This window comes from Arthrobotrys flagrans (genome assembly GCF_004000055.1).
Source record: "Arthrobotrys flagrans strain CBS H-5679 chromosome Unknown unitig_8, whole genome shotgun sequence".
Classification (NCBI taxonomy): Eukaryota; Fungi; Ascomycota; class Orbiliomycetes; order Orbiliales; family Orbiliaceae; genus Arthrobotrys; species Arthrobotrys flagrans.
The window spans coordinates 3,449,812-3,466,594 of record NW_027137553.1 but is presented as its reverse complement, the minus strand read 5'-3'; the positions used below and the strand labels follow the sequence as shown (position 1 = coordinate 3,466,594).

At 46.1% G+C, this 16,783-nt stretch overlaps 4 protein-coding genes across 4 annotated transcripts; all 4 read left to right on the top strand.

Moving 5' to 3' along the window:
- Positions 1 to 15: 15 nt before the first annotated feature.
- DFL_007486 (uncharacterized protein) lies at positions 16 to 2,846 on the top strand (the record flags this gene model as incomplete). Its single annotated transcript, XM_067637075.1, has 9 exons — positions 16 to 409; positions 469 to 491; positions 579 to 817; positions 911 to 1,577; positions 1,666 to 1,820; positions 1,888 to 2,054; positions 2,119 to 2,220; positions 2,297 to 2,357; positions 2,435 to 2,846. The coding sequence occupies 9 exons, from the start codon at positions 16 to 18 to the stop codon at positions 2,844 to 2,846; spliced, it is 2,220 nt and encodes a 739-aa protein (XP_067488628.1).
- A 2,213-nt stretch (positions 2,847 to 5,059) lies between these two features.
- DFL_007485 (uncharacterized protein) lies at positions 5,060 to 6,284 on the top strand (the record flags this gene model as incomplete). Its single annotated transcript, XM_067637074.1, has 2 exons — positions 5,060 to 5,272; positions 5,346 to 6,284. 2 exons carry the CDS (start codon positions 5,060 to 5,062, stop codon positions 6,282 to 6,284), a joined length of 1,152 nt encoding a protein of 383 aa, XP_067488627.1.
- A 2,610-nt stretch (positions 6,285 to 8,894) lies between these two features.
- On the top strand, positions 8,895 to 10,343 carry DFL_007484 (uncharacterized protein; the record flags this gene model as incomplete). Its single annotated transcript, XM_067637073.1, has 2 exons — positions 8,895 to 9,335; positions 9,405 to 10,343. 2 exons carry the CDS (start codon positions 8,895 to 8,897, stop codon positions 10,341 to 10,343), a joined length of 1,380 nt encoding a protein of 459 aa, XP_067488626.1.
- Positions 10,344 to 15,746: 5,403 nt separating this feature from the next.
- DFL_007483 (uncharacterized protein) lies at positions 15,747 to 16,703 on the top strand (the record flags this gene model as incomplete). The annotated part of the gene is made up of 2 exons (XM_067637072.1): positions 15,747 to 16,427; positions 16,494 to 16,703. The coding sequence occupies 2 exons, from the start codon at positions 15,747 to 15,749 to the stop codon at positions 16,701 to 16,703; spliced, it is 891 nt and encodes a 296-aa protein (XP_067488625.1).
- Between the last annotated feature and the right edge of the window lie 80 nt (positions 16,704 to 16,783).

Sequence of the window (16,783 nt, the reverse complement as noted above, 5' to 3'; positions counted from 1 at the left end):
ACCACGAATTCTACAATGGCTACCCAAACTTACCCCCGCAGAACTAACACTGTGCCAACGAGTCTAAGACTAGGAACCCGACATCAATCAGCCATATTCCAAGATGCAAGCCACTCAGGTCCAATGCCCTGGCCGGAACCATTCCAATTTTCAATTCCCTTCTCCACGAAACATCTAGACGGTTACTTCCTCACCTACCAATCTCGAATAAATACCTCCACGGCGGAAAAGGAGACAGAAGTTATCCTAAGGGTACACCAAGAATGGTTTGACCGTGGAGGCTGTCAAGTGCGCGATGGGGCTTTGTCGGTTGACGGCGGGCCGGTTTTGTCGGTTGTATTTCCTGAAGCTGAGCCTGGACGGTTGCTGAATTTGGCGGCAATCGTTTCGATTGGGTATATTCACGATGGTACGTACAGTCGGGGTAATGTTTCAATGATTACTATCGCTAACCACTTCTCTGTTTAGATTGGGCGAGTCAAGAGCTAGTGGTGAGTTAAATCGGGGAGTGGAAGAATGACGAGAAACCCATCATGATTACATTCGGCAGGAAGCTGATATGTTTTATTAACAAACAGTGCAATCGATCGAATCATGGGGACAAAGAGTCCAGTATGAAAAAATTCGGTGTCATCATCAATCAGATGAAGTCCAGGGCGATCGCGGAAATGTTAGAGAATGATTCAAGTCTTATTTCTGTGACACAAATATTTGGTGCCAGGGAGATACGATCACCGGAAAGCCATGATCTTCATCTAGTAGAGTTTCAGGGCTTAGATCACTATCTGGAAACAAAGCATCTTACTGATACATGGAGGTACGTATTTTCTCAGACAACGAGATATCTAATTGCTCTTGGTGTGATCGGAGCGATATTAACATGATACTTTTATCACAGCTGAGTTCCAAGTATCCTTCCGTACGTTTATGATATCAAGTTGCCAAAGGATCAATTAGCAAGATACTCCGACCTCATCCGACTCACATCAAAATTGAACACCCTCATAAAAGACATATCCTCGGCAGAAAGAGACTGGTCCTCCCACATCTCCCATAACAAACTCGGAATCCCAGTCTCCGCAGTATACATCATGATGCAAACCCAAGATGTTACAATCGAACAGGCCAAAAAGCTCGTCGAAAGAAAATGTCTTGACCTAGAACAACAGTTCTTAAGACTCTCTTGGGACTTGTTAGATAATACGGAACCTATGATTCAAGAAGAGGCAGCCAGGTATATCTCTGCTCTTCACTACCTTCTCGCCGGAGAATTGTCATGGCATGCTGGGAGCAACCGGTACCGAATCGACCCCAGCGACCCGTTTTATCCCAAGCCGGAGTATAAGTTGAATGACTTTCTGCAAGATGCGAGGGTTTTGGCTAATAGTGTACAAGTCGAACGGTCGGGATACGAATCCAGGAGTAACAGCCCGATATTAAGTGGGATTGCATTGGGAAGCTCGAGATCGAGATCTATCAACGGGTTTAGAGACGGAAGGGCAAATGGATTCAATGAGGACTTGACAGCATACGAATCAGATGCATGGTTGGATCAGTCAGCAAGGCTATCAGAAGAGGTACTATACCTCAGGAATTTTGATTCCATAAGTTCTCACTGCAGCTGAGTCCATGTGGGTCGCTAATGGGTTACCATAACTGAACTAGGCGGTGCTCAAACCATTCGAATATCTCTCGTCCCAACAGTCAAAGAAAATCAGTTCACAGGTGATCCAAGCACTTGATTTTTGGTACAACTTGCCTCGACGGTCTTTGGATATCATCAGCTCAATCGTAGACATGTTGCATAACTCCTCATCAATGTAAGCAAGAAAATGTCAAGGCCCCCAAGCGCTTTGTCCTCCAGATTCTAACGTAAAATAGCCATAGCCTTGACGACATGGAAGAAACTCCTTCTGCAAAACAAGGAACTCCCTCCGCTCACATGGTTTTCGGAACTCCACAATCGGTCAACACTGCGAACTATCTATTTGTCAAATGCCTCCAGGAAGTCCAGAAGTTGCCACATTCTCTATCAGCCGTTGAGATTTTTACAGGTACTGCGTTAGTATCAAATGTCTCATGTCATCCATATCTTATCTGACAAAATGTTTTCGACAGATGAAATGACCAACCTAAATCTTGGACGAGGTTACAACATCCACTGGGCTTTTCGATCGACCACTCCATTGGAACGGGATTATATCCAAATGGTAGATGGAAGTAAGAAATACCACCGTAGCACTCGTTTACCCATAATATAGGATCTGTATCACTAACTTTAATTATACTTTGGTAGAAACTGGCAGCCTGTTCAGGTTGGCGGCTCGTTTAATGAAGGCCGAGGCCACACAGAATAAGTAAGAATAAAAGACTAATTTTTCCCATAGTACACCATATATCTAGTCACTAACTTTGCTATAACCTTTTAATATAGAGATCTAAACATCGATAGCTTGGTTACACTCATGGGCCGATACTTCCAAATCCGAGATGACCATCAAAGTCTTTCCTCAACATCGCAAGGCGACCCGTCAAGTCTAGACGAAGGAAAATATTCGCTCGGACTGATACATTCGCTGAATAACTCAAATCCAAGTGAACGCGAACAACTCGAAAACTTGTTACTATTAAGGTCTAGACGGGGGAATTTATTCCCCGAACAGAAGAGCTTAGTTGTGAAAATATTAGCGAGGACAGGGAGTATGGGATACACGGTGAAAGTCATGGAACGATTGGAAAATGAAATCGAGAGGAGGCTTGAGAGCGTTGAAGCGACTATTATTGGTGCGGAAAGGAATTGGACTATGCGAGCTATCATTGAATATTTGAGAGCGGGAAGATCATAATATCGCTAATATCGCCGTAAGAAACGACACGCAGAACAAGGATTGATATATACAAGGCAATACACCAAACTTTAAATGTAATATAATGTTATAATATAGACGTGTATTCTCGCGAAAAGTTGCCATGATCAAAGGACATTTTAAATTTTAAATATCAGAATCCCCCCAAGCATCGGGAAAACGGCTGGCTGGGTACAGCATGCGTACGGTTACTCGGCTCGAGACGAACACGCTAGAATACGTAGACTAAGATAGAAATTTGCGCTTCGTAATTTTAAGTATAGCGCTCGCTGCAGCTGCAGCTTTCGTTTCTATATTTGATTTACTATAGCATGCGAGATCCTGTGTTGTGGGCGTGGTATCTCATGGTGGCTTCGGCAAGAAGTTTCTAACAATCCTGTAACCGATGGAATTGACTGCGCAAACGATATTCAGGACATGACCATATAGAAATATCGAAATAGGCATTCGGTTCTTAGCCCAATAGATGCCCGGGAATAATTCCTGTTCCTGTACCCGAACAATACCCCCAGCAGCCGCAGTACAATATACTTAAAGATACAACCGCGGGTTTCTATTCTCTTGGTAGGTTGGAAAACTTTTGCACAGCCTTTCCATGATCCCCATGAAATATTTGTCACAACTAGGTAATAGCTTCCTGGGTGATGACCTGATACCAGCATGCTCAAGAAGCTTAGCAACTTTGGAATTTGGAATATCGAAAGTAGCCAGACATGATGACTTGCGCCAAGCTGAAATCACTGCCTCGTTTAGGAATAGTCCCTACTGACAAAATAATGTTAGGTCTCCCATCACTCTGCACACAAGTTAGTCCCTAGGCTCTCTTGAAAATACCGCCGATTTCAGTTTCCATCGGAAGGCCCACGAAACCAAATGTTTGCCTAGCTTCGAGAATCATCTACCGTGATTACCGTGCTTATAGCAATAAGATGGAATCTGTAGAGTTTTATACGAGCTTTGAACGGTGCCTGGAGATTAATCCGGATCTTCGGCTGTCGCACAAATGGTTGGGACGGCTGTAAGGGCACACAGCTTCCCAAGCCAAGCTGCCGAAATCCAAGAGTTTCCATTTTAACCATCCACGCTCGCAACCCAATAACGTTTGAGGCTGAAGATCTTTGGTGGGTCCCTTTCCGACACAGGTGCAAAGAAATACCAAGACCAAGAGGTCTTAAAATCTCAAATCCTCAAAGACAACGGGGACTTTGGGCGGGTTGATCCCATGTGCTGCAAGTGGAGAATGTTCGAAAGGATATCATGGCCATATGGAGGATTCGGTTCAAAAGCTCAAGTCCAGTCTGTGATCCTTCCGTTGGGATTGACCCTCGCAATCTTTTTCGCTGTTGTTTCTGCACACAGCTGTATGAAGTTTCGAGAGTGCAGGCTGACTTGCAGGCGCATGAAAGAACGAGCAACCGAAGCTGTATATGATCAAACTTGAATTTCGTGGGATGAATTCAATTTATCACAGGGTCCCACGCCACAAAGCTCGACTGTTCTTGCACATTTTGTCCAGTAAATATAACTTTCTGATACTAAGATATTGAACTTCTGACACCAGGTCAGAAGTCAGCGTCATAAAAAGTCTTGGCATCTGTCTTCTCTAGCTGTCCGGTTTGCAACGTTTGCCTACCAGTGGTATTTGTGATATTGGCGGAAATACCCTTGCCCCGGTACATAGTACATCTACAAACTGTGGGAAATAAGAAAAGAAGCCGTTCCACCTTCAGCCTCAGCTGCAAGGCTATCCATTCTTGGAGATTTTTTTTCATAAAGCTCTTGTCAGCTCTCCACCATCCACAGGCCTGAATAAAAGGCTTCCTTGTTCTTACAATTGTACTTTTGTAACCTCTTTTATTTCTCCCTTTGAGCCTGGTAGTTCTTTATATTCGGAGAACATGCTCCCGGAAAGTGACTTATAGGGCAGAGATTTAGTTTTGGACACACAATCCGACATTTTTTCATCTTCCGACCCGTAGACGGCGTATTATTGAGGGGCAGCTCGCTTGCCCCCCTGCTTACCGACTCGCGACAGTGCTTGGTATTTTTTTTCAACAATAGAGAAGGAAACAAAGACGGGCGATAATAGTTTAATACCGACAACTCGCTACGAATTTTCTTTTGTTATCGCGATACCCCGGAGGATTCATAGACTTTTTAAGTGGCAGTTTCGTCGAATTTATCAGATTAGGATGCGTTGGCTATCGTCCGCGGCAGCTGTACAGCTGCTATATCTGCTTGAGATCGCCACCGCGGTACCGGATTATGGATTCGGTGTGGGCAATGGGTTAGAACCACGGCGAGAGGCATTGCTTCTTTATAAACGTCAGGACAATCCATTTTGTCGAGAAGGATACTTCCAATGCCCGCCTGAATTTGGAGGTGGCTGTTGCGCAAACGGCAGAGTGTGTAACTGTTCTTCCACCGTAGTAGGGAACTCTCTAACGATAAAACGTACTAACGTTGCGACCCGCGTAGAAATGTGCGACCCGGGACTGTCCTGCAATCAGGCCCGGCGAGGAAGATATTCCGAACGTCTTCACAGATACCAGGCCGCCAGAGACATTTACCAACCCACCACCAAGTCAAGTTACTGCTGCGCTGGCAACCTCGACCTCGGAGCCGCCCGAAACAACGGGTGGAACGTCAACAGAAGCTCCGGAAACGACAACAGAGCCCCCAGAGACAACGACTGCGGCTCGCACGACTTCTCCAGCGACGACTGATACCGATACTGAAGCTCCAACCACCACTGGGCCTTCATCTACCGGGACCAATACAGGTTCTCAGTCTGGCACAGCCACAAATGCCGCTGATGCTGCCGCGACAACAACATCGTCACCCGCAAACGACGGAACACTATATACTCCCATGGGTATATCCAGCGGAGCTATCGTCGGTATTGTCTTTGCTGGTATCACCGGTGCCGTCATTGTTGGCCTTGTCCTCTGGAGAGCGATCATTGGCATCCGTCACCCAAGGAAGAAGGGCAAGGGGTCTGGACCAGCTGCACCTGATATAACTGGAGCTGCCGGGGCTGGGGCCGCACGTGGAGGAGCTGGAGGAATCTTTGGTGGTAATCGAAGAATCTTTGGGGCATTCAAAAACCCCTTCGGAGGGAAGAAGAATGGCTCCGGGGCTTCTGAAGCAATGATTCCTCGTAGTGCAGACGATGAAGATAACACCCCAATGTCCCAGTCTGCAGCAGCAATGGGTTTTGGACCTCAACCAGTTGGTAGCGAGGGTGCACCTCCGTATGTCCAGGATAGGAGCAGTCTTGAAGAGCAAGATACTTCATACAACCGTGCGGCTTACACCGGCGGGGACCTGGGATATCGGGGGGTAAGTACTTATGACAGACAAGATGATGACACACAGGGACTGTTCCCTCGATCTGGTGGATTCCCAAATAGGTAGATCCGAGCTCTTCCGCAGAAGGGAAAGAAGGCTCTTTCCCGGTTCTTTCTAAATTTATTATCCTGTCAATGCGAAGTTGGCGTAATCGATCGCATGATAAGATTTTGATGTTGATGCTGATGTTGCATGTTGAAGTTATGTTGATTTTTGTTGGCGGCATGTGTTGGGCGCACTTCTGATGGCCTACTCTTCGAACCTCATACACACACACCTTCTCTTTCCGAGTATCGTCTCTTAAACTCTTATTTTAGTTAATCTTAAAACCAGCGATTTGACCCTTTGATTAATCGATTGTTACACTCTCGTACCATGGCCTATAGCAAACATGTACATAATATATCACGATATCAAAAAATAAACCGTTGTGGCTTAAGCCACAGCGTTATGTCCGTGAAATCTCGAAGGTCTGTTCGCAAACGTGGTCCCCAAATGGCAGGCAGAACTCTATATATGAACACCGCTGATTAGAAGTGAAAGACGTGCAGGCCGTCTAATCTCCGAGCCACATGGCTACCTAGCATGAACCCGAGTATCCTGAGACATCGCTGGCGGCGGGTTCGCGACCCGAGGTGAAATGATGTTTTCATGCTTTTTCATGTCAAGGCTGGAAGCCGCCACTCGTTCCCCACCAGCAGGAGAAGGCCCGGAACATCAAAGTAACACAAAGAGATCTCCACTTGCAGCATTCCAGGGGAACCGCGAACTAATGCATCGGGACCGCTCTGCAGAAGTTCCGGACAGCTGGAGTGGGGAATATCTGTTGAAGATGAGAAATCCAGGCTTTCCAGAATGGCAAAGAGAGCCGGCAGGTCGCCAGAAACTACCTGTGGGTGATAGGGGTTTTAACTTCGACTTTTCCTCTTAGGCATTGGCTACAACCGTCGGCGCACGAGCGATATTAATTGACAATATCGAAAATGGCAAGGAAACAAGAGAATGGAGAAAAGCCCAGAGAAACTAGTTTACATTCAGGAACGAGCAGGAATAAAACAACGTGGATTGGATAAGCTGACGCTACAATTGCGCCAATCATTTAACAGGAATCTGCCTAATTACATATGCAGGTAATGCCAACATACGTCTACATAAAACGGGCCTAGTTCGATGCAGGACTTAGGGATAGTTGACTGGCTGGCTTAATTGACAGCTTCAAGAGCAAGCAAGAAAAATATCCCTGAAACCATTCGAACGAGACCGTATTTTTCTTTTTAGGGTGTTTTTAGGCCCCATTTGGCAACTTTTCTCCGTCATCTACGCCGCTTTAATTCGTTTCAGGTCGCGGACCCGCCTTGACTTTCGATATTGGATCTAACGCCCGTGTAACTCGTTCATGAAGACGTTGGCAGATTTGTTCCAGGTCTAACCTGCGCACAGGAAGAAGCGGTCTGTTTTTCTTGACGCTAACTGAAGCACCTAATTTACCAAAGAGGTTTACTCTTCACAGGTCCTTTTTCCTAAAGTTTTTTTTCCCTTCGGTCGACTCTTGCACTTTCGCTGCGGATTTCCCGTCTCGTATCAGGCTGTGTGAATCGAGAAAAGTCCTCTGCTGAAGCGCGAAACCGGGTCTCCTGCCTGCCTTAGCCTCTTTTCGAGAAGACTGTTGCGAAAGAAGAGGAATGGGAATAGTTCAAGAGAGCACAAAGCTGCACCCTAAAAAAAAACCGCCTGGCGTCGTTTTAATATTAATTGAACTTCCTTTCTTGTGCCGCTCGATTCCTTTTTTTTCTTCCCTCTTGTCATTCCTCGAAATTGGTCGTTTCGGAACCGCCTTTGAAGAGACTCATCGGCTTTCTTGGTGGTATAGTTTAGTCTGGCATTCAGCTACGACGAGTTAGTCAGGGCGACGGGAAGAGAAAAAATAAAAAAAAGAATCTTCCTTTCCTTCTTTCATCCTTCTTTCCTTCTTTTCCATTTCTTCCATTTCTTCTTCTTCTTTTTCTCTCACATCTTCCAAGTTATTTGATTCGCTTCCAGGGTTTTTTATATATATCGCCCTTCTACCTGCCTACTACTGATATATCGTGGGGGTTTGGGAATATAATGGGATTCGGTGCCGCCAGCTCCCTGCCAGAAGCTCCAAAAGGTCCAGAAATCAAAGCCGAAGTCCCCGTCCAGACAAACGGACAAGCTCAAGTTCAAGACCAAGCTCGAAGCCATTCCCATGAAGACTTTAATTTGCAGGTCCAGCGAATAGTAGATGTCGGCGCTGTTCTGACCGCCAGTGCGAGTGCGACCCGGACCGCTAGTACACGATACCACCAGTATTCTTCTATCCGAGAGTTCAATTCGATCTGAACCTTTGCAAACACCAATCGTCGACCGCAATCGACAACCATCCAACAACTAAAAAAAAAGAAAGAAAGAAACGGGGAACCCCGACGCAGCTGCAAGTCTTTTTTCCCGCTCCCTTTAAGCCGGGCCACTCCACGACATCTCGCCTGTAGCAATTGCGCATCCGAAGTAGAAAGGGGAGCAAGCAAGGAAGGGGACGACCGAAGAAGGGGAGCCGATTGAGCCGCTGCCGCTGCCAAACATCACCACCAAAAGAGGCCAGACTGCAGACATCACACGCTCGACAAACAAGAAAGCATACATACATATATATACACCATGTCGGAATTCAAGTTCAGAGTGCCCGGTTTCACGCGACCAAATCCACAGGCCGTGTCAGAGGACACTAGTGTAGGCTCGCCCACCAACCTCCATGCTTTCTCGAGCTCTATGAGAACGAAATTTCGCATCACCCAGTTTGTTCGCGAGAGCAGGCACGTGGATGGCGCAAAAGGTGCATCGGGGGACGAAGGCCCAACTAAACGGTCATCCCTTTCTGCTGCTTCTGCCGTTGCCGCTCCCGCGCCGTCGGTAGTAGGAGGCAGTCATGTTAAACCTGAAGACCATGCCTCTAGAAAGGGCTCGGATGCTGTCTCAGACATCCTCCTGCTGCAGTCGGAAATTAGAGAGGGCACACCGACAGCTGCGACGCCGATTACTTCAAGGCCTGTTCAATTAGCAGCCATCAGAGAAACCACACCAGGATTGAGCAAGGCAAAGGTATGTTTCCTAATAAATTTCAATATCTTTACCACTTCTGTCATTTTGTCGTGCTGACCATTGGTGCAGCAAGCCCGAAGGTCCTTGCCGAACCTCAAACTAGTCCCACCAACGCATTACAACCCGGCCATCGGATTGCCTGAAGCGCGCACTCCGCCTCCTATCGATCCGTCCCGGTCTGTAGAATGGAATAAGGTCGTTCGCAGTATCCAGGCGACTTCATTGGAGGCAATTGTCAAAAAATTGCTTGACGCTCTTTCCGATCACCCAGAATCAGGTCCTGGGACTCTCGTCTCTACTCTGGGTGACATATTCCTCGACGATGCCACCAAACAAATGTACCGTCATATCCAGTCTCTGGATTCTCGACTACTATCAAGTCAACCAGTATCGTCCATTGCGCCCACCTCTGTACCAAATGGAATGACACCAATCGCACCTGAGCTGTCGACACCGATCCCTCAATCAGCGATATCAAGACTCTCAACCCCGGCAACTACACAAAGACGAAGTCTATCTGGTGCTATTCCTAGACCGATGCCCGGCGGGGTGCTCATCGCGCCAAAGCTCTTCGAACCTCGGGAATACAAGCCCAACAATGCCCGAAAACTCAAGCGCAAGTCAGAGGCAGATAAAGACGGTCCGATCTCTAAGCTGCTTAGTATGAAGCGAAATGCCTCTCTCGGAGAGCTCTCGCATATCCATGCGAGCTCAGATAGTCTAATAGGTGGCGAGCCACCCGTTAAAAGGAAGCGAGGACGGCCAAAGGGATCGACTAAGGCTGCTATTCAGGAAAGAGAGTCCTTGAAAATGCAAGCCACGGCAGCTGAACAAGTTAGTGAGACTTTAACGGAGACCGGTACCGTTGCAACAGACAGCGTATCTCCGGTCTTGGAAGAGGAGAAGTTGCTGCCGACTGGTACGTCGATCGAGCTGAGAGCAGCATCCCCGTCGCCGCGGCCTGATGATACAACGATACCATCGATACCGCCCGAAGCCACTCCCTGAGGCACTAGCTCTACATCAAACTTACTTTTATGGCGGTTACAGATGCCACCGCAAACCTTGAACACCAACACTAAAGCTTTTTGAACATTATAACGACTATCTACTACGCTATTGTCTATCGTATTGCTATTTCCGGGCGGCATATTCCGTTTATCAGTCAGCAGCAGTCCTCAATGTCAACTGCTGCTTCATCGACTATACACTTCTTTTGTTCCATTCCCTTTCTGCTTATTTTCCACTTTTCACGTTAGTTCTTGGGTGCTTGCCCCTTCTTCTTTTCGACTTTTACGGGGCTAACAATAATGGGAGGGTACTTTCCGAAGCCCGCTACTTTTCGGGTCTTCTAAGGTGTCGCTGAACGCCTTAAGCTGCCTTGCGATCGTTTATTTCTTTAATGTTTGGATTACTAGAGATACCCAGGGATATATTTTTGGACTATGATTTTATTCAAGGAATTTTCTTTTTAATAATGAAAGTGTTCGTTTATGACCTCCTCCTGCTCTCGTCTGATGCTCGGGGTTTTCAAACGAGGTCTGTTAAACGATTAGTTTACTAGTTGCTCAAAAGTACTTTTTTCTTTCTTTCCTATTTTATTTTTAATAATATACGAGGCTTTCTTAACTCCATTTTACTGCTCTCCCCTTGCTAGTGGTCTTTCTGACAGGTCATTTCTCGCTTCTCGAAGCATCGGATGCACGCTTTTCGGCTCGAGAACATGGTTTTCTTCATCGAACTACCTTAATCTTCACATCATCTTTGCTAGTCAGCAGCATCCTGGGGTTCAATTGCGACATTAATCATGCATTTGGGTCAGCTGCCTTGAGCTTCTCTCGAAAATAAATATCGAAAAATGATATAAGCATCCTTAGCTGAACCATATACGATAAGCATTAATATCACACACAGTCTTGATATAATAACGTATGTTGGTGATAAGATATCACAATAGTCAACTTTTGAGCTTCTAAACCCTCGGTTATGCTAGCCATCAGCCCATATGCACTCGCCACCAATGTGGCTGCATCTCTCTTGCGACTTCCCGCAGTGGTCCCATGTTTGCGAAATACTGACGACATTGGTAATGATAAGACTTCGGGCTACATATCGATATCAGGCCACACCAGCTGTCAACTACCCAGATATCGGATTCGGATTCATCAATGCAAAGCACTATCCCAGGCAATTGCAGATCTTAAGATCCAGTCGGCTATCTCCCCAGAAGTATGATCTGCTATTGTGCATCTTCTTCTTTCCCCATTGATTGTCATAATCATTTTCGTTTCTAACATCCTTCACTCAAATCAAAATAAGCTACCTAGTCCACAGACTGGTGGATAATACAGACGCACGGATTTTTTGCATCACTGGAATGTTCAGCTTTCATGTGGCATCTTTCCTTGACCTAATTGCACCTGGTCCACGAAAAGAGTTTTTTTTTTTCGTCCGATTATTGTACCCCGAGAAGCAAAAGTGTTTCCGTTTCCGACACCACCTTTCAGTTTAAACCGTTTTTGAAAAATTTTTTTGTACGCCAATGCATCTAGACCCTTATGATCACAAGGTTCCATATTCTGGATGAATCTTTCTTTGATTCAGAGACGGAAAAAGGATGGGGCTCTTAGCGCCCTTCTCTTCTCATCAAAAGGAAAATGGGCATCGCATGCAGCGGCACGTGTGAGTATCACCCTGCGGCTGCATGTAGCGATTGAGACCATCACACCTTGGCACAAGACTTTTTCTTTTCCAAAATGCGGGGCAAAGAGAAGGGAAAGGAAAAGTTTCCCTCTTGTAAGGAAAAGAACATCCCAAGACTTCAGCTTGTTGGGGAAAGAGCTTTAACGCATTTTTTTTCAAGCAATCCCCGGTAGCCCCGCCGGGTAGCGGGGCATTTACGCGGACTCCGTTGGCCGCGGATGACGATGTTCTAGCCTGGAGACCGCCATCGCGAGGTTTCCAACGGGTAAAATCGCTAGTGACGTCGACATCATTTAGGGAATTCGAGATGACCCTGTAACATTGCCCTTTCGATTCGACTTCGGGCTAGCGAAACGGTCAAGACACGGCACATGGAAGACGGTCCTTTACCCTTGCCATGTTTCTGCTCGCGACGACCCAGAAGTATGGGGCGATAACCTCGTTAGCGTATCGAAACTATGCCTTGCGAAGTAGCTGGGCAATCTCTGCCTACGGAACAGCTATTCTCGGAATTCAAGCCGGGAAGATGGCTCGGCACGGCTGGTGGAAGGATTGAAAATTTTCCCTCCCAAGTTTCGAAGCGTCTCGATCTCGATCTCACAGAATGTCACGATGCTGGCGTGATCCTTCATCCATTTCTTTCACCGGCGACTGGGCTCGACGTAAATTTTACGTTTCTATATGTCATTGTCCTGCACTTAAGATTTTTTATACCCTGGTTCGACTGATGCTTCAATGCATTAATGCGATGCCAATTAACAATCGCGATTCGATAGCGACTAACCGTGCCATCTGTTAACAAGAAAGAAAAACTTTTATATCTACCTCAACCTCAGGTCGTACAAAAGTTTTCCATTTTCCAGGCAATTGAGCACGAGGGATATTCGGATACTGAACAGTCTCCGTAGCACTCTCGTAGAAGCCATGGCCACGGGCTTCCATATCAATGGATCCCAAAGGTTACACTGACGATCAAGTGCCCTTTGAGAAAGTTGCAAAAGCCATGCCGTTGGGTAATGAACTCGTAATACTGCCAAGGATTAGGGCATGACTACTACTTGGGAACATTATAGACGAAATGGCAAATCTTTCAGCTAGTTTTCGACGTCTGCGTCTTGTTTCATATGCTTGGCTCTATGACTGGATCGACTCGAGCTTATAATTACGAGGTTTGCCTGCTGGTATTTGACGAAACAAGGTCATTTTTTCAGGATCGATATCGATTTCCTTCTGATATCGTCGAGCATGCCAGTATAGTATTTAGAATAAATCCCTCAGCTCAGCTAGTTAGAATAGAAACTAAATATGACCTGATGGCATGGGATTAATGTCCCAAGATCGACAACGTCTTCATCAAGGTATCTGATACGATTCCGAACAGGGATAACTGTCAGAAAGCACTTTTTCGCTATCGTGACATCGTGAAACAAACCTTGAAAAGTAACGACAAGCAACACAACCACACAACCTGACTCCCTCGAAAAGCCAAGGTTCTTCACATGTGCTTTTCCTCTTTAGGATTCATCGGCATCAAACGTGCGGGACTTTTAGGAAGGACATCAAGGTTGAGAGGACTGTTCGGTAAGTCGTGGCTTCGGAAGTGAAAACTGGCCCGGGCAATTGGTAACCATACAGCGATTGCAGCTTATGCCGAGGGGTTGCAGATTGACTCAAGGTTCACTCGGATCGATGGAATGGAATGGAATGGAATGGAATGCCGTATCTCTTCATGATGCCAGGAAGCGTCTACTCGGGGCCACAGACACTATAGCTATGCAGAGCTATGAACTGTTTTGTTTCTCCAGATTACTCCCTTCGCGGACTTCGTCTTTGTAGATCAGGTTGGAAGGCCCGCGTTGATATGATATGGCCGCTATGCATATCTGATGTCAGGCTGACATGTGTGGTGCGGTGCAACTCTGTTTCTCTGTCCAACCCGGCTTATAGCAACAGCGGACATACGTACAGCTCAGGATAAATATGCTTCAGGACAAGGGCGAAACGGGAGCACTACGACCAGACTAGTCGGTACCTGTTGGTCTAGCGTTTTTGTTCCAAGCGACGACGACAGGATGATAACTGTTCACGATGTTCCGAAACCAATTGCGTCGGTCCATGCACACACAGCCAGCCTTGTGCTAACGTGGATCCAACAAGGGCAGAAGATAAACTTACGTCCTCCAAGTCCGGGCAGGCTATCCTGCAACATTTGGCTTAGTTTCCGTTCGATTTGCTTGTCATCAATAGGCAAATACGTACACTAACTGCGGTCATTTTTCAACAAGCAGAGTAGTAATCCAATCGACGGCCCTTGTTCAACGACCAAGAAGACTAGCTGGTAAGGTTGGCGGGCAGGTCTTGGTTCGATCCATCAAGAGTCGATTGGATTATCGTTGTTTAAAAACGTGCCCATGTCCATGAATCGCAACCCAGATATTTCGTTCTCGCCCTAGTCTTCCATTCTTGACGAGGTGCATCTTACATTCCTTCTTTTTTCCCCTAACCTTCAAGGTTTTATATTTCCCCACAACTAGCGCCGAAGCACTTCTATTTGGCCAAAAAATTTCCCGGATCTTGAATTAAGAGGAAAATCTTTTTTTTCCTGAATTCGCTCTTATATTTATAACAAAAGCAAGGTCATCAAAAAGGCCTCATCTGACAAGGCCTGTGCAAGCTGTGCTTTAAGCGGAGACAACCCAACCGGAACAAGATACCAGACTTTCCTGCTGTGCATTAATTGCCACTACTACTGATACCGGAGAACGAGTACTTTTTTTCCTGCTGCAACCAAAGTGTCGTGATAACAAGGAGCAGGAAAAAAAAAAAAAAAAAAAAAAAAAAAAAGCGATTCAATCTTTTGATTTCTGACCTGCATAGTCTAGTCAGAAATTAACCTGGCAGCGGTGGACCTACTTGGCTGGAGCTGAAACAGAACAATCCCTGCAGAGGGATTACCGAACCTGGGAAAACCGCAGTTTGCATAGACGACCTTCTCGCAAATTGTCTGGCTTTTCGAGATTGCATTGAGGCATTTGGGGAGGGAAGAATCAACCTATTCGGAACGGATTTTCTCTGCTGCATTTCCTGGATCTAGTAAGGGACGATAGGATACGGTGCCTCTTTCCTGGCAGAGCCACAGCCCTGCAGAAACCGTGCAGTGCAGCCTCAGCTTTTCATTTCATTGGGCTTTTATATCAATTTATATTCTTCAGACGAAATATTTCTTACTAAGTTTTCCTATTTAACAACTTTCTTCTCGAAGACAGTAACCCCACGAGCTCCCTCGTTTTTATATTAACATCCCGAGAACCATTTTGAAATCTCGGAATATCTTCCCCCATTGCAAGCTAGATGCTCTCGCTTGCTCCCGTTGTCCGGCATTTTCTTCTTTCCTAGTTCTTTTTCCTTCGAACACCTTTTTTTTTCTTTCTCACCCGGAATATTCCTTTTCTATCTTTGGCCCAGCCCTTCGTCCTAAAACCTACCCGACATCGACATACCACACAATCAACACAAAGATAGCGGCCCCCCCCTTCCCCGGGAACATCTTATATCATCGTTCAATTAATCGCTCAGACCAGGTCACGGGGTATCCATCGCGCTATACCATTTACTACCAGATTTATCTTATATCACAAGCTGCAAGGCCGGAAAAATATATATAAAAGGGTTTAGATAAAAGAAAATTTTCAAAAAAATTTCGAAAAGATGGATTCGGTAGCCGCGGTTGTCCAACAGCAGTCGTCGTCGTCTTTCGACTCTCCGTCGCCATTGCTCTTACCGGAAAGGCTTAATCTGGAGAATACCGACGGCATTACTTCCCTATCAAACACTTCTAAGCCTTTCCCTTCCGTCTCCGGCGCTGCTGCTCCACCAAGCACCTCGGGTTTTACCCCACTACCCACTCGCCCGTCAGTAATCACAAACAAGATGACACCTTATAATTGCATCCCCAGGTCCGAGGCAAAAGAAACAAGACGCCTCTTGACTAGATTGCCTTCTATCAAGAACGAAAGAAGAACCAAGACATCCTCTAGTGGATCATCTACTCCAGACCTCTCCAGATCAAGTTCTACAACCACAAGTACCACGCCAGTTTTATCACCAGAATCTATTTCGGACTCTCTATCTTCTCATTCTTCGTCTGAAATTTCTTGCTACAAGGTAGTTGCCAGGAAACGATCAATGGACAGCATTGCCTCAAGTGATAATAGCAGTCAGTACTCGTGTCTTGCTAAAGACGATCAGTACCTGCTTCACCTTAAGGATGTCGAGGGCATTTCGTGTTGGAGAGATATCGCTGAAAGGATGTGCCAGAAGGGGTACTTGGTTCAGCAGAGAGGGTTGAGGACGAGGTATTGCATCCTTAAGCGGGATTTGGACATCTCTGTAAGTTGCTATCCATTACAATCCAACATGAAAAGGACACTTTTACTAATAAAAATATTATTATAGCTTCAACGTTCTATGGAAAATCTTGTCAACATCCAAAGCGAGGTCGATGAAGTCCTCGGCTCGAGTAACTGCCCTGTCCGGAGACTTGCTTCGTTTAAGAACAAGAAGATCGGAGGCAACCTTCGAGTTTACGACGAAGAAGATGAGGCTGTCGACCCTCGTGTATGGGACGATCTCGCGGCCTCGCTGCAGGCGAGCGGACTGAGATAATACCTCCTCAACCTACCTAATTCATACCTACATCGTTTCCTCTTCCTTCCTTAATTATTTCTCTCATATATTTCTTTCTC